Genomic DNA, 18,354 nt, shown 5'->3' with positions numbered 1-18,354 from the left:
TATCGTCAAACGGATAGAATCATAGAAGTGCATTTTACCTAAAAAAGTTGATGTTTTCCACCTTTTTTTCTTTTCAATATTAGTATGATTGTACTGGTACTGGCTGTTTGCTTGGAGTTTGGACTTGCATTTGTACAATTAAATTCCACCGGCAACTTACAAAGGACAGAAGAAACCTCGACCGACACCCAGAGAAATGAACAAATTCATGGGCCCAACATAATTATTCTAAAGTTCGTGGAAACTTAGCTTCTCATCGTCTGATTATTAATTTATCAGTATCAACCAAAAAAAATAAATTTAGAGATTATTTTGAGGTTTCATCGTAATTTATTTTTCAGCACTGTAACTTTTAAAACACTAAGCTTTGTTATAAATTATTTTTTATTTTGCTTCGCTCCTAGAGCAACCAGCTTATTGGCAGATAAGTCACGAATTTGGAAATTATTCAAAAATTTTAGACGATAAAAAACCCGCAAACATGGTGTTTCTGGGAGTAAACAGCATGGTGTTTTGCTCCGTACTTCTCCACTTGTCAGTGAGTACTTCCTTCAGTTCCAAATTCTTGATGTCTTGAAAAAAAAATCAACAAGTACACTACACTGTCTAACTGACAGGTGTGCCCAGGAGGACACTCTAATTAAACAGCACCAAATCATTTGAACGGCCATTTATTTTTCCAGCTCGCTATAGTACACTCCTATAAACCCAGGTAACCCAGCTACTAATCCCTGACAAGGTGGCCCCACTCTCTACCACCTCAGTGGGCCCTCACTCCTCTACCCTCCTCCTCATCGTCTCGACTCCAACGAATCTTGAGCCCTTTCGCCCTCTCTCTCTCTCTCGCCTCCGCCCTCCTCGCCTTTCTCCCCCACCTCCACCTCCTCCGCTCCCGAGGCGAGATCTCGCCGCCGCCGCCATTCCCCAATCTGCCCCAAAACCCCCACCCCCCAAACCCTCCGATCGATCCGAGGGAGGAGCCAATCCCGCGCTCGAATTCGTTTGCCCCGAATCAGCCGCTGGATGCGTCGAGCTCGAGGCGGCGGAATTCAAATCTGAGCTCGCCGTTGGCGCGGATCCGACGGGGATGGCGACGGCGGTGTCGAAGTCGGCGGCTAAGCCGCACCCCAGGTCGCCCACCACCGCGCAGCCGCCGAACAACGGCTCCGCGGTGGGGGCGGCGGCGGGGGGCGGGGGCGGTGGAGTGGGTATGGGGCCCGCGGGGGCGACGCCGTCGAAGAACGCGGCGATGGCGGAGCTCAAGTCGAGGGTGCTCGGGGCGCTCGCGAAGCTCTCCGACAGGGACACGCACCACATCGCCGTCGAGGACCTCGACCGCATCATCCGCTCGCTGCCGTCGCCCGACGCCGTGCCCATGCTGGTGCACGCGCTGGCGTCGGACTCGCCGGGCCTCGCGTCCCCCGCGCGGCGGGAGTCGCTGCGCCTCCTCGCCACGCTCTGCGCGGCGCACCCCGACGCCGCCGCGCCCTACCTGCAGAAGGTGATGGCGCACCTCGCGCGGAGGCTCAAGGACACCAACTCGGACTCCTCCGTGCGCGACGCGTGCCGCGACGCCGCCGGCCAGCTCTCGGCGGTGTACCTCCGACCCCTGGCGGCCTCGGCTGCAGCTGAAGCGGGCAATGCGACTGTCACACTGTTCGTGAAGCCACTGTTTGAGGCGATGGGGGAGCAGAGCAAGGCAGTGCAGGGCGGGGCGGCGGCCTGCCTGGCAAAGACGGTGGAGGGCGCGGGGCCTGGACCTGGCGTGGTAGGGATGTTTGGGAAGATTGGTCCGAGGGTTTGCAAATTGCTTGGTGGACAGGGAGTACAGGCTAAAGGGGCACTTCTCACCATCATCGGGAGCTTGTCTCAGGTTGGGATTGCGCGATATTTTTCTTTATGCATGCAATATGTTCGATGAATTGACTTGACAGATGCCAGGTGGTAGAAATTTGTGGTATACATTACTAAATTGATTATTTTTCATGGACATTTAGTTTTCTGTCTGAATATGGGAAATGTTATCATAAATTGTGGCCAAGGGGTAGGAATTGTTTTTGTGATAAGTGATGTTTGGTGCTGCCGCTGCGGTCGAATGTAGTTCATCATGTAATCAGTTTTGGATGTTGCCTATATGTCTTGCTGACAACTATATGGTTGGAAATTGTTCGTGTTGTGAAGAATGGTGAGTTATCATTGAGACAAGGGTTTGATATTTTCAATCATTATTACAATGTGCCATTTTGTTTTGCACCTCTGAATTTATGGATGGTTAGGACTTAGGAGTTTAGTATTTGATATCCTACCATTGGGTACATAAGACTGTTGTTACTTTTGTGTGGTGTTTGGCCCCATGAACAATGGATAGTACCACAGCATTGTGATTTAATGTTTAGATAAGCGAATAATTAACCTTTTGCTTTGCCTCTGGTAGCCTTTTATTCTTTTTAGTACTTCAGTTGAAACATTGAACTGAAACATACATTGATGCTCTAAGCGAATGTGTCTCCTAACACATGCTTTGAATGGTACTATTGGGAATACTGTGCCAAGCATTACTGTGCGATACATATCTTATAAATCTCTGCAATGACATAACATCAGATTCACTAGCTCTCCTTGTTTGAATAATTGTTGATATATTTCTTGTCAGGTTGGAGCAATCAGTCCTCAGAATATGCCTCAAACATTGCAAAGCATTCGCGACTGTCTCGAGAACAGTGATTGGGCTACTAGAAAAGCTGCAGCTGATACATTGTGTGTCCTGGCCACATATTCAGGCCGATTGATAGGTGATGGAACAGCTCCAACAATAGCTGCTCTTGAAGCTTGTCGCTTCGATAAGGTAACTAAAACTTTAACTCACTCAACCCAAACTGAAGGATCTGTTGCTCTTCCATGGATCCTTTTCAGATGATGACAAGTCATTGTTACATGCATTATGTTGCATTAAGTTGTTCTTGCCAATCCTTTTCAGGTAAAGCCTGTCAGAGATAGCATGGCTGATGCAGTGCAGCTATGGAAAAAAATGGCAGGAGATGATTCGAACGGTATCAATTTGTTTTTTAGTTTAAAAGTGCATGATGTTATTTAGGATTTTATTACTCTATGCTTATTGCAACATAATTTCATTCAACAGATGGTAAAAATAAGGAATCAGCTGATAATGAAGGGAAAATGGATTCACCTAATAACAATGACAAAGTGAAGGGCAGTAGCATGGCTGAAAAAGCAGCAGTTCTCTTAAAGAAAAGACCTACATTAACCGATAGGGAATTGAACCCTGAATTTTTTCAAAAGCTCGAGACAAGAATCACAGATGAATTAGCTGTTGAGGTGGTTGTACCCCGCAAGACTTTACAATCTCATTTACAAAGTGAAGAGGAACCAGAAGATGCAGATGGCGATCCTGTTGGTCCAGCTAACAGCAATGGATCAGCAGATGATGAAGCAAATTTGACTCAACTGCGTTCTAGCTCTAATTTTCAAAATATTCGAGATAGATGGGCTGGCCAGAGAGGAAGTAGAAACAAAGATGCAAAGGTTAGGGCATCTGATGTTGAAGATAGGAATGAATCTAGTGCAAAAGATTCTGCTTCAGCAGCAATGAATGTTCCTGGAGAAGGGCCTTCCTTAAATAATAAAACAAACTGGTTGGCGATACAGAGGCAGTTGTCCCACTTGGATAGACAGCAGACTAGTCTAATGAACATGCTGCAGGTTAGTGCCATGTTTATTTATTCCCGTGAAGAAATTGTTGGAATTTCTTTTTTTTGTTTTTCTGTTAAGAAATAATTCTTGAGGAGAAATGTCCAGGATATCACACTTTTTTTATGTCCTAATTGGTAACATCAGTTTTTTTTTTTCTTCTTCTGAATATGTAACTATCTGCTAATGAGATTTGTCACTGCTTGGTATGCTTTCTGAGATTATATTGTCATGTGTTATGTTTGTCTTAGTGATGTGCTGCTAGGCATCTTTTGGTGTCAGCAATTTCATGTTGTCTTCTAAAAGAAAGTAGTGCTACGATATTACACAGTAGCCCAAATAAAGTGAGCTTACATTATTTAGAACAAAACATTATGTTGGCTTTAGAAGGGATGTTAGTAGGTAGTAGCTTTGATGTCTATGTAATGTTGTACATTGCTAAAGTCTACAAAAAAGTACTTTATTGATGGTTTATCACCGTTTCTTAGTTTGGGTTTGAAACAGAAAATTTCCTGCTTTGTTTTGTTGTACATGAACCTTTTTTCCAGTAATTCACAAATGTGATCCGTTGTGATGTACTGATGTATGCCATCTCTGAGGACATGGTTTTTAGTTAATTGGGTGTCTGTGGGCTAACTACCTAATATCACTTCTTTTTTTAATACAATTTTCAGGATTTCATGGGAGGATCTCATGACAGTATGGTTACTTTAGAGAACCGAGTGCGTGGTCTTGAGAGAGTTGTTGAGGAAATGGCCAGGGATATATCACTATCATCAGGCAGGAGAGGTGGTGGCTCCATGCTGGGCTTTGATTCATCTCCTGGTAGATCATCTATGAAATACAATGGTTTTCATGAATATTCTAATTCAAAATTTGGGAGGGATCGTGATGGACGGGTGGGATTTGCAGAAAGGTACTTTTCTGGAGATGGTATGTCTTCTGGTGTAAGAAACTCTGAACCATGGGACTCGTATGCTTATTCTGGATCAAGAAGTGGTATGAATGCCAGGAGAGGGTTGGACTCTGTTTCATCTGATAACAGGGTGCCTAGAAATGAACGAAGCAATGATCAAGCAGGACCTAGGCGAGGATGGGACAAAGGACAGGGTCCATTTAGGTTTGGGGAGGGTCCTTCTGCTCGAAGTGCATGGCGAGCCTCCAAAGATGAAGCGACACTGGAAGCTATTAGGGTTGCTGGTGAAGATAATGGAACTTCTAGGGCAGCTGCGAGAGTTGCTATCCGTGAATTGGATGGGGAAACTTTGAATGATGATAATCAAGGGGATGAAAGAGGACCAATTTGGGAGTCTTGGACTCGTGCAATGGATGCGATACATGTTGGTGATATGGATTCGGCTTATGCTGAGGTTCTTTCAACTGGGGATGCTGAATTACTTGTAAAATTAATGGAGCAAACTGGACCAGTAGTTGATCAACTTTCAAATGAAGTTGCAAACGAAGTCCTACATGCTGTTGGACAATTTCTTGTGGAAGAAAGCTTCTATGATATAGCTTTGAGCTGGCTTCAGCAGGTAAAGTAGTATGTTCCATTGTAGGAATATAAAAGTTCTGAAGAGACAGGTGTTTACTCTGACAGCAATATCATGGAAAATGTTAACCTGTGTTCAGACTAAACTGGTGTTGATATAATAAAAATGACATTCTGTGTTAAAAGAGTAGAATGCTCTAAATTGCTTAGGAATGGATTTAAACATATTTTGACAGTTGCATGCTATTTTAGCACTACTGCTGTGGTTCCCCTTCCTGGTTCAAAGCCAGCCATTCATGATACATATGATTAGCATTGCATTTGCAAATAGGATTATCTGTAGCATGTGATGGTGATCGGAAGTTTTGTAAGGCTGAAAACATCTGATACTGATACCGGGTGTTTCCTCAATTTCCAATTTCTGCTTAGTATACTCGCCAGTTTTCAGACAGTGTTTGTGTCTATAGTTTTACACATTCCTTGCATTATCATTTGGCTCCACTCTTGATTTGTGAGTTCAATTTGGTTTCGTCCCTTATAATTCAGCAAACAAAAAAGAGCTTTGAAAGGTTTTGAGTTATTAAAGAATGCTATTTTCTTTAGTAACAAGAATGGAGAAACAAGGAATGGCAACCACAATAAATTAATTTTTCATTAGCTATATGCTTATCCAATTGAAGTAACTGAAGCACTCTTAAGATGTCTTGGTAAAAAAGTCCATTTGGATGGAGACTAGAATTTTGACTGATTTACGCTTGGTCCTTTGCCCTCTCAAACAGAATCCTCGCTTTTCATTTGGTCTAGAATGAAGGCCTCTCACTTTTACTGGATTGCTACAAGGTTGAAGAAAAAATGATTGTGAAGTATGTGAAGGATATTTGATGCTATCTTCAATGATCAAATGGCCTTCTGTTTGTTGGATAGTTGTTTATGTTCTTTGTTTGCTCAACAATACCCTTAATAATTAAGGTTCTGTCTGGACAGCAGGTATGCACTGGCATGCTTGTGAAACTAAACAGTTGCTTCAATATTGAAAACCAATGCAATACTGTCATGGTGCAACTTATGTTATGTCCAGCCATACAGAATAAGTTAGTAAGTTGTCAGATGATGGTTATAAACTATAGACTTTTGAATATAGGAGTTATGTTGCTCTAACAAAAAGTTTGAAAGAACGCGTAGCTGTCTTTTTTCTTTTTTTGGAAGTTAGAAAGGGAGGTAGACTTCTTTTATTGAACAGAATATGATGTACTCTCCGTGCTCCAGTTGTTTGTATAGAGATGTTAAAACCTTTGTTTGGTCCATGCATTTATTGTTTTGTTTTTGGGGATAGGAAAGGAGTATTACTTTGAAGTACATACCCAAGTGCTGAATATCTTGATTGTTGTTGCAGTTGACTGATCTGGTAATGGACAACGGATCCGGTTATCTTGGAATCCCCCTAGATGCGAAGAACGACCTCTTACTGGGATTACACGAAGCTACTGCCATTGAGTTGCCTGATGATTGGGAGGGGGCGACGCCGGTTCAGATAATGAAGCAGCTAGCTTCATCATGGCGGATTGATCTGCAGCAGCTTATCAGTTAGGGCCATCGGTTGTTGACATGAGTTAATTTCATTTGTTCATTTCTGCCTATTTTTTCTCTATATATCTTGCTATTAGGGCTATAAGTATTAGGTTTGACAGAACCTTTGAGTGGAACTGTGTTGACATGGATTGGTGTTGTACGGGGAAATATGATGTTGATATTGTTTACCTCATAACCTGTGTTGGCTTTCCTATTTATAATTTGGAGGATCTCAATTTTTACATTTTTTTACTGGCTCAATTTATAGTTTTATTATGCATCTTGAACTCTTAAGACACCGGTTGGGCTGATAAACCTAACGCACAATGAACAGACAAAATTGTAATTTGGACATGAATAGATTGTACATTGCTTTTATTCTTTCACCTAAAGGACAGAGGCTGGCAGGCAGCAGGAGATTAAAGATATCCTGTCGAGCTTAATGCAGGCCGACAATAATTTGTTAGGGAAGACAAAACTTATCCCAGATGATGGTTGCAGACAGAGATAGCCATTGATCAATTTGAAGATGGATTGATATGGAAATCTTAAAGCACGAGGTATTAATTTCATGCTACAGTCAAAATATTTTCCAGGGTTAATTTCCTGCTGCAGTTCAATCTTTTTATAGTGTTCTCAACCCTCAGGTAATCTACTGCTGCGCGTGGTGAATCTGCGCTTTGTTATGGCTGATTGTGATATCGACTCGAAACGATGTGGTCAGCATGGAAGCGTTTTGCTGAATCTGAAAAACTGATGTGGATGATGTTGAACAGCGAGCCTCAAGCTACCGTGGTCCGTGGTTATCAAAATTCTCCCTTCTTGGAAATTGTTGATGAACAGCAAGTCTAACAAGATAGAGAATTACTACTATATTTATCATTCAGGAGTTGAACTCGTAGCAGCGGAGAGGAGCAATGTGGTCGAGCTCGACGGGGAGCCCGTTGGCCGGCGACGGCAGCGGGTCCCTGACGAAGGTGTTCTCCTCCCCCCCGCAGCAGAGCCTCCACCTGAAGTGCCTCACCAGGTAGTGCATCGTCACCAGCGTCTCCACCCTCGCGAGCTCCATCCCGGGGCAGATCCTCGGCCCGCCGCCGAACGCCACGAACGAGTACGGCGGCGGCGCCGACGCCGCCGCCTGGGCGTCGAACCGCGACGGGTCGAACTTGTCCGGGTCGTGGTAGATGGCCGGGTCCATGTGCGTCACGCACGGCGCCCAGAACACCTGCCACCCTTTCGGGATGACGTAGCCGCCGTCGAGCTCGACGTCCTCGAGGGCCCTCCTGAAGCTGCCGAACACCGGGGGCACCATGCGGAGCGTCTCCTGCGCGACGCGCCATGTCAGCTTCATCCTCGCCACGTCCTCCCATGTCAGCGCCTCGCCGTCTCGCTTGCTCCTCGCGATCTCCTCGTGCTCTGGCCATGGCGTTGTCAGAGGGATTCGATCTTGGCAAATGGAAATGGTGATGTGATGTGTGAGTTACTTGCCTTGGACCATGGCGGCGAGGGTGGCAGGGTCGTCGGCGAGGTGGCGGACCATGAAGGTCAAGAGGATGGCGGAGGTATCGTGGCCGGCGGTGAGGCAGACGATGGAGTTGTCGATGATCTCCTCCTCGGTGAGCAGCGGCCGGCCGCCGCCGCCGTCGCCGTCTCGGAGGCTGACGAGGTAGCTGATGAGGTCGTCCGATGGAGACGACTCGCCCTGCTCCAGGTTGGCCTTCTTCTCCCTCACCGTCGCCGCGAGCAGCCGGCGAGCCCTCGCGCTCGCCCTGAGGCTCCGGCGGAACGCGGTGAACGGCAGGTCGAGCGGCACCGCCCACAGGCCCTCCAGCATGTCGGCGAACGCGGCGGCGAGCCGCTCCCGGACGGCGCCGCGCGCGAGCCCGAACAGCAGGGTGGCGATGACGTCGAGCGTCAGCAGCTTCATCAGCGGCAGCACCGCGACGGTGCGGCGCCCGGCCCACCGCCCGGCGAGGTGGCGCCTGACCTCGCCGTCGATCCTGCCCACGTACCGCCGCAGCATCTCCGGCCTCAGGAACTGCGCCAGCGCGCCGCGCACGCGGCGGTGGTCGTCGCCGACGAGCTCCAGCATGTTCCTCCTCCCGATGATCGCCGCGAGGCTCCGCGGCTGCTTGGGCGCCAGCGCCTCGCTGAGGAACACCGCCTTGTTCGCCGCCGGGCCGGCGAGGAGCACCGTCGGCGCGCCGAACAGCGACAGCTTCGACACGGGCCCGTACCTGTCGATCCTGTCTTGCAGCCACCGCTCGGCGGTGTTGCGACGCATGGCGCGCAGCAGGGACAGGCTCTGGCCGACCAGCGGCAGGCCGAGGGAGCCCGGCGGCAGGTTGCGCCGCGGCGGCGGCGTCGTCCTCGCCGATCTTCCGGCCAGGTAGACGGCCAGCGGCGTGAGGAAGGCGACGAGGAGCGCGACGACGACGACGGCGAGTGCCATTGCAGCGATGGCTAACTGGGACGATGAGTGTGAGGGACTGAGGGTTATGTGTTGACACTTGAGAGAGACCGACAGAATGGCATCCGCATACTTCTTTTGTAACAGGGTGACAAGAACCTGATTTAAGCCGCTTTCATATGTAATTAACAACTATGTCAAAGTAGAATTGTTTGCAGTTTTTTTATTTGACATTCATATTTTAGCAGCTGGACCCAAGCTAATAGGAACCGTGTTACGACGTCCCATTGGCATGGTGGGAGATGCTAGCCAACAAAAAAAAAAGATGCACCTAAGAAATGCTTGCGTACCTTGATCCTACTGGTTATTTGGGAGATCTGGAATGGAGAGAAACCAACGTGTCTTCAAACAAAAGAAGACTTCGGCCCCTGGCCCTAGGTTGTTCAATGAAATAATGGAAGAAACATGAACTTGGACCCTAGCTGGCGCTAAAAAGCTCCGTGAGTTTCATCTCTGTACAACTTTACTTTTTTCTAACCCTAGGGGTTGTATTTTTCTCCCATTTTATTTAATGAAATAGCACAGTCTCATGCTGATTCCATTCAAATTTTACCTTAAAAAAGACAAAATTTGCTACAGGACATTAAAAAAATGTCTAATTAGCTAAGGGACACCACAAGATCGTGAAACGACTGAGAAACACTTAAAAAAATGTGTAATTTGTTGTTAGACACTTTCATCATTATTTTATCATTTTTGGGCTAGACGGAAAGAGAAACAATTCAAAAGGACCAGATTGCTCTTGGGGCTAGATAATTTGTAGCATCGGTGTCGTCGTCATCGATGTGCGTCACTACATGTTGCCACCACCGCGGTTGATGCGCATTGCTGCCACAGCCAATGCACGCCGCTCCCTGTGCCCGATGCGTGTCGCCACCGCCACCAAGACACGCCATAGCAGATGTGCGCCGCAGGCCCGCAGCCATAATCGATGTGGTGAGAGGAGAGGAGCTGAGAGGAGACGAGTGTGAATGCGTGATGCAGCGTTAATGTTTTGGGATGCGGCGTCGAAGAGGAGAGGAAGTGGGATTAGGGTAGATTGCCTATTGGGTTGTGATGGGCTGGGAGACCTGGGCTAGGAAAAGCTATATGTGAGGCTGGCCACACGAGTAGGACTAGGCCACGAGTGGTTAGGAAAATCTAAAAAAATTATAAGTACTAGTTCACTAGATTTTTTCTCACGAGTAGGGCTCGGGCCCAAGCTGCCCTAGACCAAGTTCCGCCCTAACTCCCTCATCGTTTCTTTTATTAAAAATACATCATATTATTAAAGCATTTTGCATCCTAAATACAACTATATTACTTAGACTAACCAAAACATAAAAGTTTTTATTGGTGAAAGATAAAGTTGTTGGGGTCAAGTGTCAAATTATAAGAGTGCGTGCTTGGTCTATCACGTTGACGTCACACGTGGGTGCACAATTCATCTAATCACTTCTCTACTATTATAAAAGATGTTTTTGTCAGTCCTTTGTCACGTCATCTGTGTTTGAGTCGGTTTTTAAGTCCATTCGCTTTTGGAAATACATATCCGTATTTGATTCGGTTTTTTAGTTCGTTTTCTTTTAGAATACATATCCGTATTTGATTCGGTTTTTTAAGATCGTTCGTTTTTAGAAATAAAAAAAAGTTTTATAAGAAATATCTTTAAACAAACTTGCATGCTAATTTGAGACGATCAGACTTCTAATTACAGCTTATGATTTTGTAAAAAAATTTCTTCACTCGTTGCAACGCACAGATATTTTTTTTTTTCAGTAATAAAGATTTGGTCGTAAGCAGAAAACAAGTTTTTAATAGTGATGGGTTGGGAAGGGAGAGCCGCAGATCGAGTCCTGTCTCTCTCAGCCAACACCGATTTCTACTTCACGTGGGCTGTGCCCGAGCTTATTGGGAGAGTACTTTGTTTAAAGGGACACGTTTTTCAAACCATTAAAGGATGTGTCCTTTTAAAAAATTGAAATAAAGTCATTTCTAAAATTAGAATAACTGATCATACGCAAATCACCAATCTCTTCCTCGTTTTTGTCTGTGGTTTACAAATTCCCTCTGTTTCGACTGAAGCCTAATTCTTGTTTCATGCTAAAAAAATTAAGAGAAAATTGAGAGAGGTGAGGATATTGTTTGTGAAAAAAAGGGGTAAATTTTGCTATAGGACATGAAAAAAAACGTGTAATTGGCCATAGGACACCGGTTATATTATTTTATTATTTATGTATCAAAATAGGTGAGATATTTTTTTAAATACCTGGATTGCCCCTTCTCTTTCCTTCTTTTCCATCTACCATCCGCCCCTCGCTGGCCACCGGGCCGCCGCCTGGCCGCTGTGCTGCGCCGCCGTCTGGACACCCCGCACCCTGCCGCATGGCCGCCTTATGCCAGGCGCCGCCTGTCCATTGCCACACCACCTGGCTGCTGTGCCGCGCCACCGCCTGGCCGCCCCGTGCTGCGCCGCCTGGCTGCTGAGCCGTGCCGTGGCCTGGCCTCCCCGCACGGCGCCGCTGCCTGGCAACCGCCTAGCCGCTGTGCCGCATCGTCGCCTGGACGGCCCGCACCGCGCATCGGCGCCTCCCCGCCTGCGCTTGGTACCTCCACCCGGCCGAGCTCCTCCTCCGCTCGGCCTCGCCCCGCCGCACCAGCATTGCCGCTGTGCCGTTCCCGGCAAAGTCAATGGGAAGGGGAAAATAAGGAAAGAGAAGGAGAAAAAGAAGGAAAGAGAAGGGGGACAATCCAGGCATTTAGAAAAATATCTCACCTATTTGGCCCGGAAATAATAAAATAATGCAACCTATGTCCTACGGCCAATTATACGTTTTTTAAGTGTCCATCAGTCGTGTCACGTTTTTACGGTCTCCCAGCTAATTACATTTTTTTGCGTGTCCTATAGCAAATTTTGCAAAAAAAAAAAAGCATGCTTGTCTGTTCAAGAAAGTGGACAAAAGAGGAGGAAAAAAAGAACTGATTGAGCAGCAATTGATGATAACTGATAGAAAGGAAAGTCAGATGAGAAGGATGTATTTGAGCAAGAATGGAGGAAGAGATATAAATTAGAGGATAAAATGGAGATCTATGAACAAGAGGAGAGATTTTGGTAGAGGGGATGTGGAGAACAATGTATCTTGAAGGGCGATTCTAATTCTAATAACTCCTTTTTCATGGATTGGAAACTAGGGGAATGAAGAGTCACATTTTCTCACTACAAAAGGGTTATGAGCTACTAACAGAATCCCAGAGCATACAGGACATCTATGGGTACTATGGCCTTATTTGGCAAATTGGCAGGGAGAAGAGACTGCAAATGCACTTGAAAGAGGGAGTGTGGGCTAATGGAGGGGGTTTGACTGAGGGTACTAAGTTTACTACAAACTTGACAACAGTAGAGCTATAAGTGCAGATAAACTAACTAGCTAACTGATTTACCTAATGGCACACGTAGACCCTTTTTTAATAAAACCAAAAGAAAAGGAATGCCTTAGGCATCTGTTTTTATGATGACACTATAACATTGTAGGCCATTCCACATTTTTCTACACAATGATCATAAGTCACTGCATTTCTGAATAACTTTACCACAACCTTCATACCTGCAACACTCTGACATATCAATTATACTGGAGAAAACATAAACTGAAACGCATGGTAATGTACAGAAACATGTGGATCATTTTAAGCATGAGCATATTCAGGGGGGCTTCTGGTCTCAAGTTCAATTGGGAGTCCAAGAACAGGTATCGGAACAGGATCTTTCCTGTAACCTTCTTCTTCGCAGCACAATTTCCACCTGAACTGCCTCACTAGGTAATGCATGGTTACCAATGTCTCAGTCCTCGCAAACTCGTTTCCAGGGCACATTCTTGGGCCTCCCCCAAATGGCACGAAGCAATAAGGTGGGAGTGAAGTCTGGTTGTCAAATCTAGTAGGGTCAAACTTGACTGGGTCACTGAAAAAATTTCCGTCCAAATGTGTGATACTTTGAGCAGTGAAGACCTAGCATTGCAAGATGTATGTGAGAGTAATAAAAAGAAATATAGCAGTTGGGTACATTATTCAGATCGAAACATCACTGCGACACTACTGGCATAATTGGAATGGAAAAGATATCCAATCGAAAAATAAATTGGTTAATATAAAAATACTTACTTGCCAGCCTTTCGGAATGTGATAGCCATGGTATTCGATGTCTTTGACAGCTGTTCGGAAGCTTCCAAATATTGGGGGAACAGTCCGTAGCGTCTCCAATGCCACCTTCCATGTGTACTTCATCCTTGAGACATCATTCCAGGTTAAAGGTTCATTAGGCCCTTTCCTCCTAGCTATCTCCTCTTGTTCTGTGGTTCATGATAGGTGCAAATGATACCGTGCTACTCAGAAGATTAAAACACCAAAATATAGGCACACGATACAATATAGAGTACTAGGTGCTCACCCTCAGTTATCTTGCCAAGGATGTCTGGATCATTAGCTAGGTACCGGAGCAAGAAGGTGATAAGAACAGCCGTAGTCCCATAACCGGCAGTCAGGATTACAATTGCATTGTCCACAATGTCTTCCACTGTGAGTGAGTGTGTGCCCTCGGAGCGCAAAACAAGCATGTATGTGAAGAAATCATCAGCTGAACTGGAATGGCCTTGCTGCAATGCTGCTTCCCTTTCGCGAGCAATTTTCCTGAGTACCTTCCTGATCCTCCGGCTCGCTCTCAGGCCCTTGTTGAACTTGGTGAAGGGTATATTCACTGGCAGAGATAGCAAAGCCTGCACCAGTGTCTCAAAGTCGGTGGCAAGGGCTTCTCTGATGGGACCTATCCCTTGTCCAAAGATGACCGAGCAGATAATGTCAAAGGTGAGCCTCTTCGCCAAGGGTGCAGCCTATAATCACCAAAGTAGCTCACAAACATGTCCATACTACAAAAAGTTGTTTTTACTATACATAAAGGTCTAACAATTCAAACAACAGTAACACGATGTTCATACCTTGACAGTTTTATGACCAACCCAGTTCAGGTCAATGTGCATCCTGACCTCCTCATCCATCTTATGCATATACTTCGTCACCATCTCTAGCCTCAGATAGCCCTGTAGAGCACTGCGGACTCGCTTTAGCTCCTCACCTGAGAGTGTCAGAATGGACCGCCCAAGGATGGTGTTGATCGCCTTTGTCTGGGTGAAAATGAGGTCCTGGTTGCTGAATACAAAGTGATTGGCCGCCGGGCCAGCCATAAGCACTGTCGGTGAGCCAAAAAGTGACATCTTGAACACAGGACCATACTTCTTGATCCTGTCCTGGTACCACTGGTAATCAGTATTACTGCGGAGGGCACGAAGTAGGGAGATGCTCTGGCCAATCAATGGGAAGCCAAGAGAACCTGGAGGGAGATTATAGGATGAGTACTTGTGCCGGATGACAAAGTGGAGGAGGGTGGGTACGAGCAAGGCAAGCAGCAGAGCAAAAGGCATGGTGGAATCCATTGATGGAGTGTGTTGTTATGCACTATGAAGGTTGGTTGATCAGCTTGTGGATTTGTCTACATGTATATATATAGGCAAACCAGAGTTGTTTTCTTTCTGCATGATAGACAAGGGAGTATGATTGAACAAATTTGATATTTTCTTTAGAACTCAATAAAAGGCCTAGTTGGCAAAGCTGAATATATCACTTTCTCAAAAGTCATACGATAAACAAGCAAAGATTACAAACTGAGATAAGGGAACAACCCCTCATTGTCACCAGAGTAATGAGTCTGATTCATGATAACATACAATATTAGTTTATAAGTAAACAATTCTATCACCCCACATGATAGGAGCAGCTTAGCACGACATAGGTGAATTACTGGAAATAAATGGAATCCAGCTCAAAGAATCACATTTATGCTAGCCAATAGACTTTCTGGATTTATGCTAGTCAAAGAATTGCATTTCCTCCTCAAATGAAAGACAAAAAAACGAATTCCCTAAAAAAACTAAAAAGGGAAGTACATAGACAGAAGCAAATAATGAGATTAACTGAATATTCCTTTGGATCTAATATTAGCTCGAGAAAAGATGCTACATACAACAGCATTAAATTTTGCAAAGCAAGCAAAGCAAAGCATTGAAAAGATCTGGTGACAACAATTTGGTCATCCCTAATGAAACGATCCATGTCCTATCCTATGTAATAAGAAATTTTGAACAATATTCTAGATTTAATTCTTCTGCATAACTGCAGGACTCTCAATCAACAAGTATAGTTTTAGCCTTTGGCACAGGCCATGTATGCAGGACAACATCCTTTTTTCTTTGGCATATTATTATGCAGAATAACTGCCAGGAAAAACAGGTAGACGTTTCAAAAATTAGAAGCAAATTACATACTTAGTGGTCAGAAAAGGTTAACTCCAGTTCTATATATGTGCCTGTGCGCAAAATGACACATTTACCATAGCCGCAATTATTCTGAAAATGGCATGGCCCTGCAATATAGATTACAGAACAGTACTTAAGAAGTTATCCATAAGCAGATGATTCTTCCCAAATATAGCATGGCCGTTTATTTAATAACGTTGGCAAAATCAATGCATTATCAGGATATACACGACAATGACCTCGAGGGCAACTTAGATCCTAAAAAACTGGGCAAAAAAGGGAAAGGAAAACGACAGGTTGGATAACATATTCTGAAAATCCACTATGGTCAGCTTCCAAGAACAAAAAAATGTATACAGACAGATAGACTTCGAAGGGATAGACTCTACCCAATATAGATTTGGAGATCACATCACGAATGCAGATTTGATTTAATAATATAGTTTGTCCACGGATCGAAATCGGCAATAATCAGGCCAGGAGATCATTATTCTCATATACCGATTTTAGGCAGTGATCATTTTACACTAATCCACACCACCAGAGCTGACTGAAACCCACCCAAATTCCATCTGTGCCATCACAGATTCACAGCTCGTTCAGCCCCCCATCAACAAATCAAACAACACCTCACCAGTCAATTGCAAAGCTAGAAATCAAGAATCTCAGGACACCTTAGAGCTAGTGACCAAACCTCTTAGCGCGCTGCCTGCTTGTTGGGGGGCCTCTTGCAAGTAGGATGCAGGAGGGGAAGCTTGCCCACTGGCGCACCGCCACCGGCCGACGGTGCGCGCCGCCGACGGGGAGCCCCGCGCAAGGCTGCGCAGCTGACGGCTGCCGAATGCGGAAGATCGAGCCGGAGAATGTGGGAGACCAGCCTAGGCCCATGCCCGGATGACCAGCCGTCCAGCCCAACCTCCTTAGAGCAGGTAAAACCCAATAGCACGCTATAAGCCGGTTATAAACATATTTTAAAGATATAAAGGAAGAGAGAGAATAGCAGCGGGCTACGTATATTTAATCAGCTGCAGCATGGACTCCAACACATAATATGTGTATGATAGGTGTGACCATGTATTAATAGTATAGTAAGTAACTATTGTATGAATTGGCTATTACATTGGCTATAGATGATTTGGAGTTAGTAGTGGGCTATACTATTAAACTTGCTCTTAGGGCGTTCACAATGTGAGCCACTTCTAAAAGGTCCTCACTAACTGAGAACACTCATAGGTGAACTCAGCTCGCCATGGTGGACATCCTTGTATGGGCTCCTCAAAATCTAAAGCAACTAGATGAAGGTATTCAAGCCCACAATGGGTGTCCCAAAAAAAAAACCCACAGTGGGTGTTTTCCTGTACTACCCCTCTCTTCTCCCCATCTCTCTCTCTCCTCTTTTTTCTCCGCCTCTTTCTCATCCTCTTCTTTTTTTCTTCGTTCCCTCCGCCGGGTTTCACTCCTTCCGCTCGGCGGCGTCGCCATCCTTCCCCTCCCTCTCCCTCTCTCCCGCGAGCGCCAGCACCACCTCCCTCCTCGCCCTCCCCAGCCACCACCGCTTTCTCCTCTCTCTCTCTCTCTATCTCCCTCTCGCCGCCGCTTGCCTCTCTCTCGCCGCCGTGCGGAGGAGGCCAAGACGGAGGAGGTCGCGACGGCGGCGACCACCACCACGACGTTGTCCTCGTGCTCCTCAGTGGCGAGCACGGGCGCCTCAAGCCGTTGCGGATCCGGTTGTCGTCACCGCAGATCCATCGTCATCGCTGTTGCCTCTCTCTTCTCTCTCTCTCTCTCTCTCGCCGGCGCCTCTCTCTCTCTCTCTCTCGCCGCCGCCTCGGGTTCCTCCCTACCGCCATCGGCCTCCTCCCAGCGACGAGGTCGAGGGTAGAATGGGAAATCACAGGTGCGGTAGCCGTATCCACGAGCGCCCCAAGCCCCCAACGCGTCGCTTGGCAGCAACTCCCCATGAAAAGTTGGCAAGGTGCGGAGAGAGCCGCGTCCCCCAGCAGAGGGACGCGTTCCCTCGGCGTTCCATCGCTGGGGAACGGCGCGGATGGAAAAGCGAATGGCTGTCGCTAGGGGTACGACCTAGGGATACCGATTGTAGATGGCCTTAGGGCCCGCTTATAGTTGCCAAACAAATTTTTTTACGTTATCACATCGAATGTTTGACACATGCATGAAGTATTAAATATAGAAAAAAACCAATTACACAGTTCGCTAGAAAATTGCGAGATGAATCTTTTAAGTCTAATTGCACCATGATTTGACAATGTGGTACTACCGTAAATATTTGCTAATGACGGATTAATTAGGCTTAATAAATTCGTCTCGCAATTTCCTGACGAAATCTGTAATTTGTTTTGTTATTAGACTACGTTTAATACTTCAAATGTGTGTTCGTATATCCAATGTCATATGTAGAGGCAAAATTTTTTGCCAACTAAACATGCCCTTAGAAGGCCAGTTTTATGTCCAAAACTGATGGAAATTAACTCTCCTCATAAATATGCTACAATATCAAACTTTTAAACTTTGACCATGGTTTTTAAAGTAAATTTTATAAAACTCCATCTAGTATAGTCTCGGTTACACAAAAACACATGAATTTTGGCACGTGACACATATCCTCGCGTATTATGGTCATAAAGTTTCACAAAATCACACCATTAACCATTTTGACATATTGCTATATTAAAATTTGGCTCTCTCAAATATAACTTCAATCTAATTCATATCCTGAATCGCTATGCCAGATATCTTGATCCTCAACTATT

At 45.6% G+C, this 18,354-nt stretch overlaps 3 protein-coding genes across 9 annotated transcripts; 1 reads left to right on the top strand and 2 right to left on the bottom strand.

The window, feature by feature from the left end:
- Positions 1 to 813: 813 nt before the first annotated feature.
- Positions 814 to 7,013, top strand: LOC127779252 (TORTIFOLIA1-like protein 1). Of its 4 annotated transcripts, none has more exons than XR_008018638.1 (7): positions 814 to 1,873; positions 2,654 to 2,845; positions 2,978 to 3,050; positions 3,140 to 3,720; positions 4,383 to 5,243; positions 5,980 to 6,063; positions 6,594 to 6,740. XR_008018638.1 is itself a non-coding variant. In XM_052305986.1 (7 exons), the coding sequence occupies exons 1-7, from the start codon at positions 1,088 to 1,090 to the stop codon at positions 6,786 to 6,788; spliced, it is 2,601 nt and encodes an 866-aa protein (XP_052161946.1). In that variant the 5' UTR covers positions 815 to 1,087; the 3' UTR covers positions 6,789 to 7,013. The 4 variants fall into 4 exon arrangements, 2 of the variants coding, with proteins under 2 accessions (XP_052161946.1, XP_052161945.1); XR_008018637.1 differs by having other exon boundaries at positions 5,980 to 6,187; positions 6,594 to 6,732; XM_052305986.1 differs by lacking the exon at positions 5,980 to 6,063 and having other exon boundaries at positions 815 to 1,873; positions 4,383 to 4,533; positions 4,621 to 5,243; positions 6,594 to 7,013.
- A 9-nt stretch (positions 7,014 to 7,022) lies between these two features.
- On the bottom strand, positions 7,023 to 9,365 carry LOC127779254 (cytochrome P450 716B1-like). The gene is made up of 2 exons (XM_052305987.1): positions 8,258 to 9,365; positions 7,023 to 8,185 (listed from the first exon to the last, which is right to left on the bottom strand). The coding sequence occupies exons 1-2, from the start codon at positions 9,219 to 9,221 to the stop codon at positions 7,653 to 7,655; spliced, it is 1,497 nt and encodes a 498-aa protein (XP_052161947.1). The 5' UTR covers positions 9,222 to 9,365; the 3' UTR covers positions 7,023 to 7,652.
- A 3,409-nt stretch (positions 9,366 to 12,774) lies between these two features.
- LOC127780776 (cytochrome P450 716B1-like) lies at positions 12,775 to 16,485 on the bottom strand. Of its 4 annotated transcripts, none has more exons than XM_052307744.1 (6): positions 16,278 to 16,485; positions 15,593 to 15,690; positions 14,210 to 14,800; positions 13,666 to 14,104; positions 13,380 to 13,567; positions 12,775 to 13,226 (listed from the first exon to the last, which is right to left on the bottom strand). In XM_052307744.1, exons 3-6 carry the CDS (start codon positions 14,702 to 14,704, stop codon positions 12,906 to 12,908), a joined length of 1,443 nt encoding a protein of 480 aa, XP_052163704.1. In that variant the 5' UTR covers positions 14,705 to 14,800; positions 15,593 to 15,690; positions 16,278 to 16,485; the 3' UTR covers positions 12,775 to 12,905. The 4 variants fall into 4 exon arrangements, with proteins under 4 accessions (XP_052163704.1, XP_052163707.1, XP_052163703.1 ...); XM_052307747.1 differs by having other exon boundaries at positions 14,210 to 14,601; positions 16,278 to 16,484; XM_052307743.1 differs by lacking the exon at positions 15,593 to 15,690.
- Between the last annotated feature and the right edge of the window lie 1,869 nt (positions 16,486 to 18,354).

Source organism: Oryza glaberrima, chromosome 7 (assembly GCF_000147395.1).
Source record: "Oryza glaberrima chromosome 7, OglaRS2, whole genome shotgun sequence".
Lineage (NCBI taxonomy): Eukaryota > Viridiplantae > Streptophyta > Magnoliopsida > Poales > Poaceae > Oryza > Oryza glaberrima.
Note: the sequence above shows the minus strand (reverse complement) of the source record. Positions and strands in the feature narration are given on the sequence as shown.

Coding starts and splice junctions, on each gene's coding strand:
- LOC127779252 (XM_052305985.1), top strand. CDS start 1,088: ATGGCGACGGCGGTGTCGAAGTCGGCGGCTAAGCCGCACCCCAGGTCG. Junction 2,846..2,977: donor AAGCTTGTCGCTTCGATAAG/GTAACTAAAACT, acceptor AATCCTTTTCAG/GTAAAGCCTGTCAGAGATAG. Junction 3,721..4,382: donor GTCTAATGAACATGCTGCAG/GTTAGTGCCATG, acceptor TACAATTTTCAG/GATTTCATGGGAGGATCTCA.
- LOC127779254 (XM_052305987.1), bottom strand. CDS start 9,221: ATGGCACTCGCCGTCGTCGTCGTCGCGCTCCTCGTCGCCTTCCTCACG. Junction 8,186..8,257: donor CCTCGCCGCCATGGTCCAAG/GCAAGTAACTCA, acceptor CGCCATGGCCAG/AGCACGAGGAGATCGCGAGG.
- LOC127780776 (XM_052307744.1), bottom strand. CDS start 14,704: ATGGATTCCACCATGCCTTTTGCTCTGCTGCTTGCCTTGCTCGTACCC. Junction 14,105..14,209: donor TTGGTCATAAAACTGTCAAG/GTATGAACATCG, acceptor TGGTGATTATAG/GCTGCACCCTTGGCGAAGAG. Junction 13,568..13,665: donor CCTTGGCAAGATAACTGAGG/GTGAGCACCTAG, acceptor CATGAACCACAG/AACAAGAGGAGATAGCTAGG.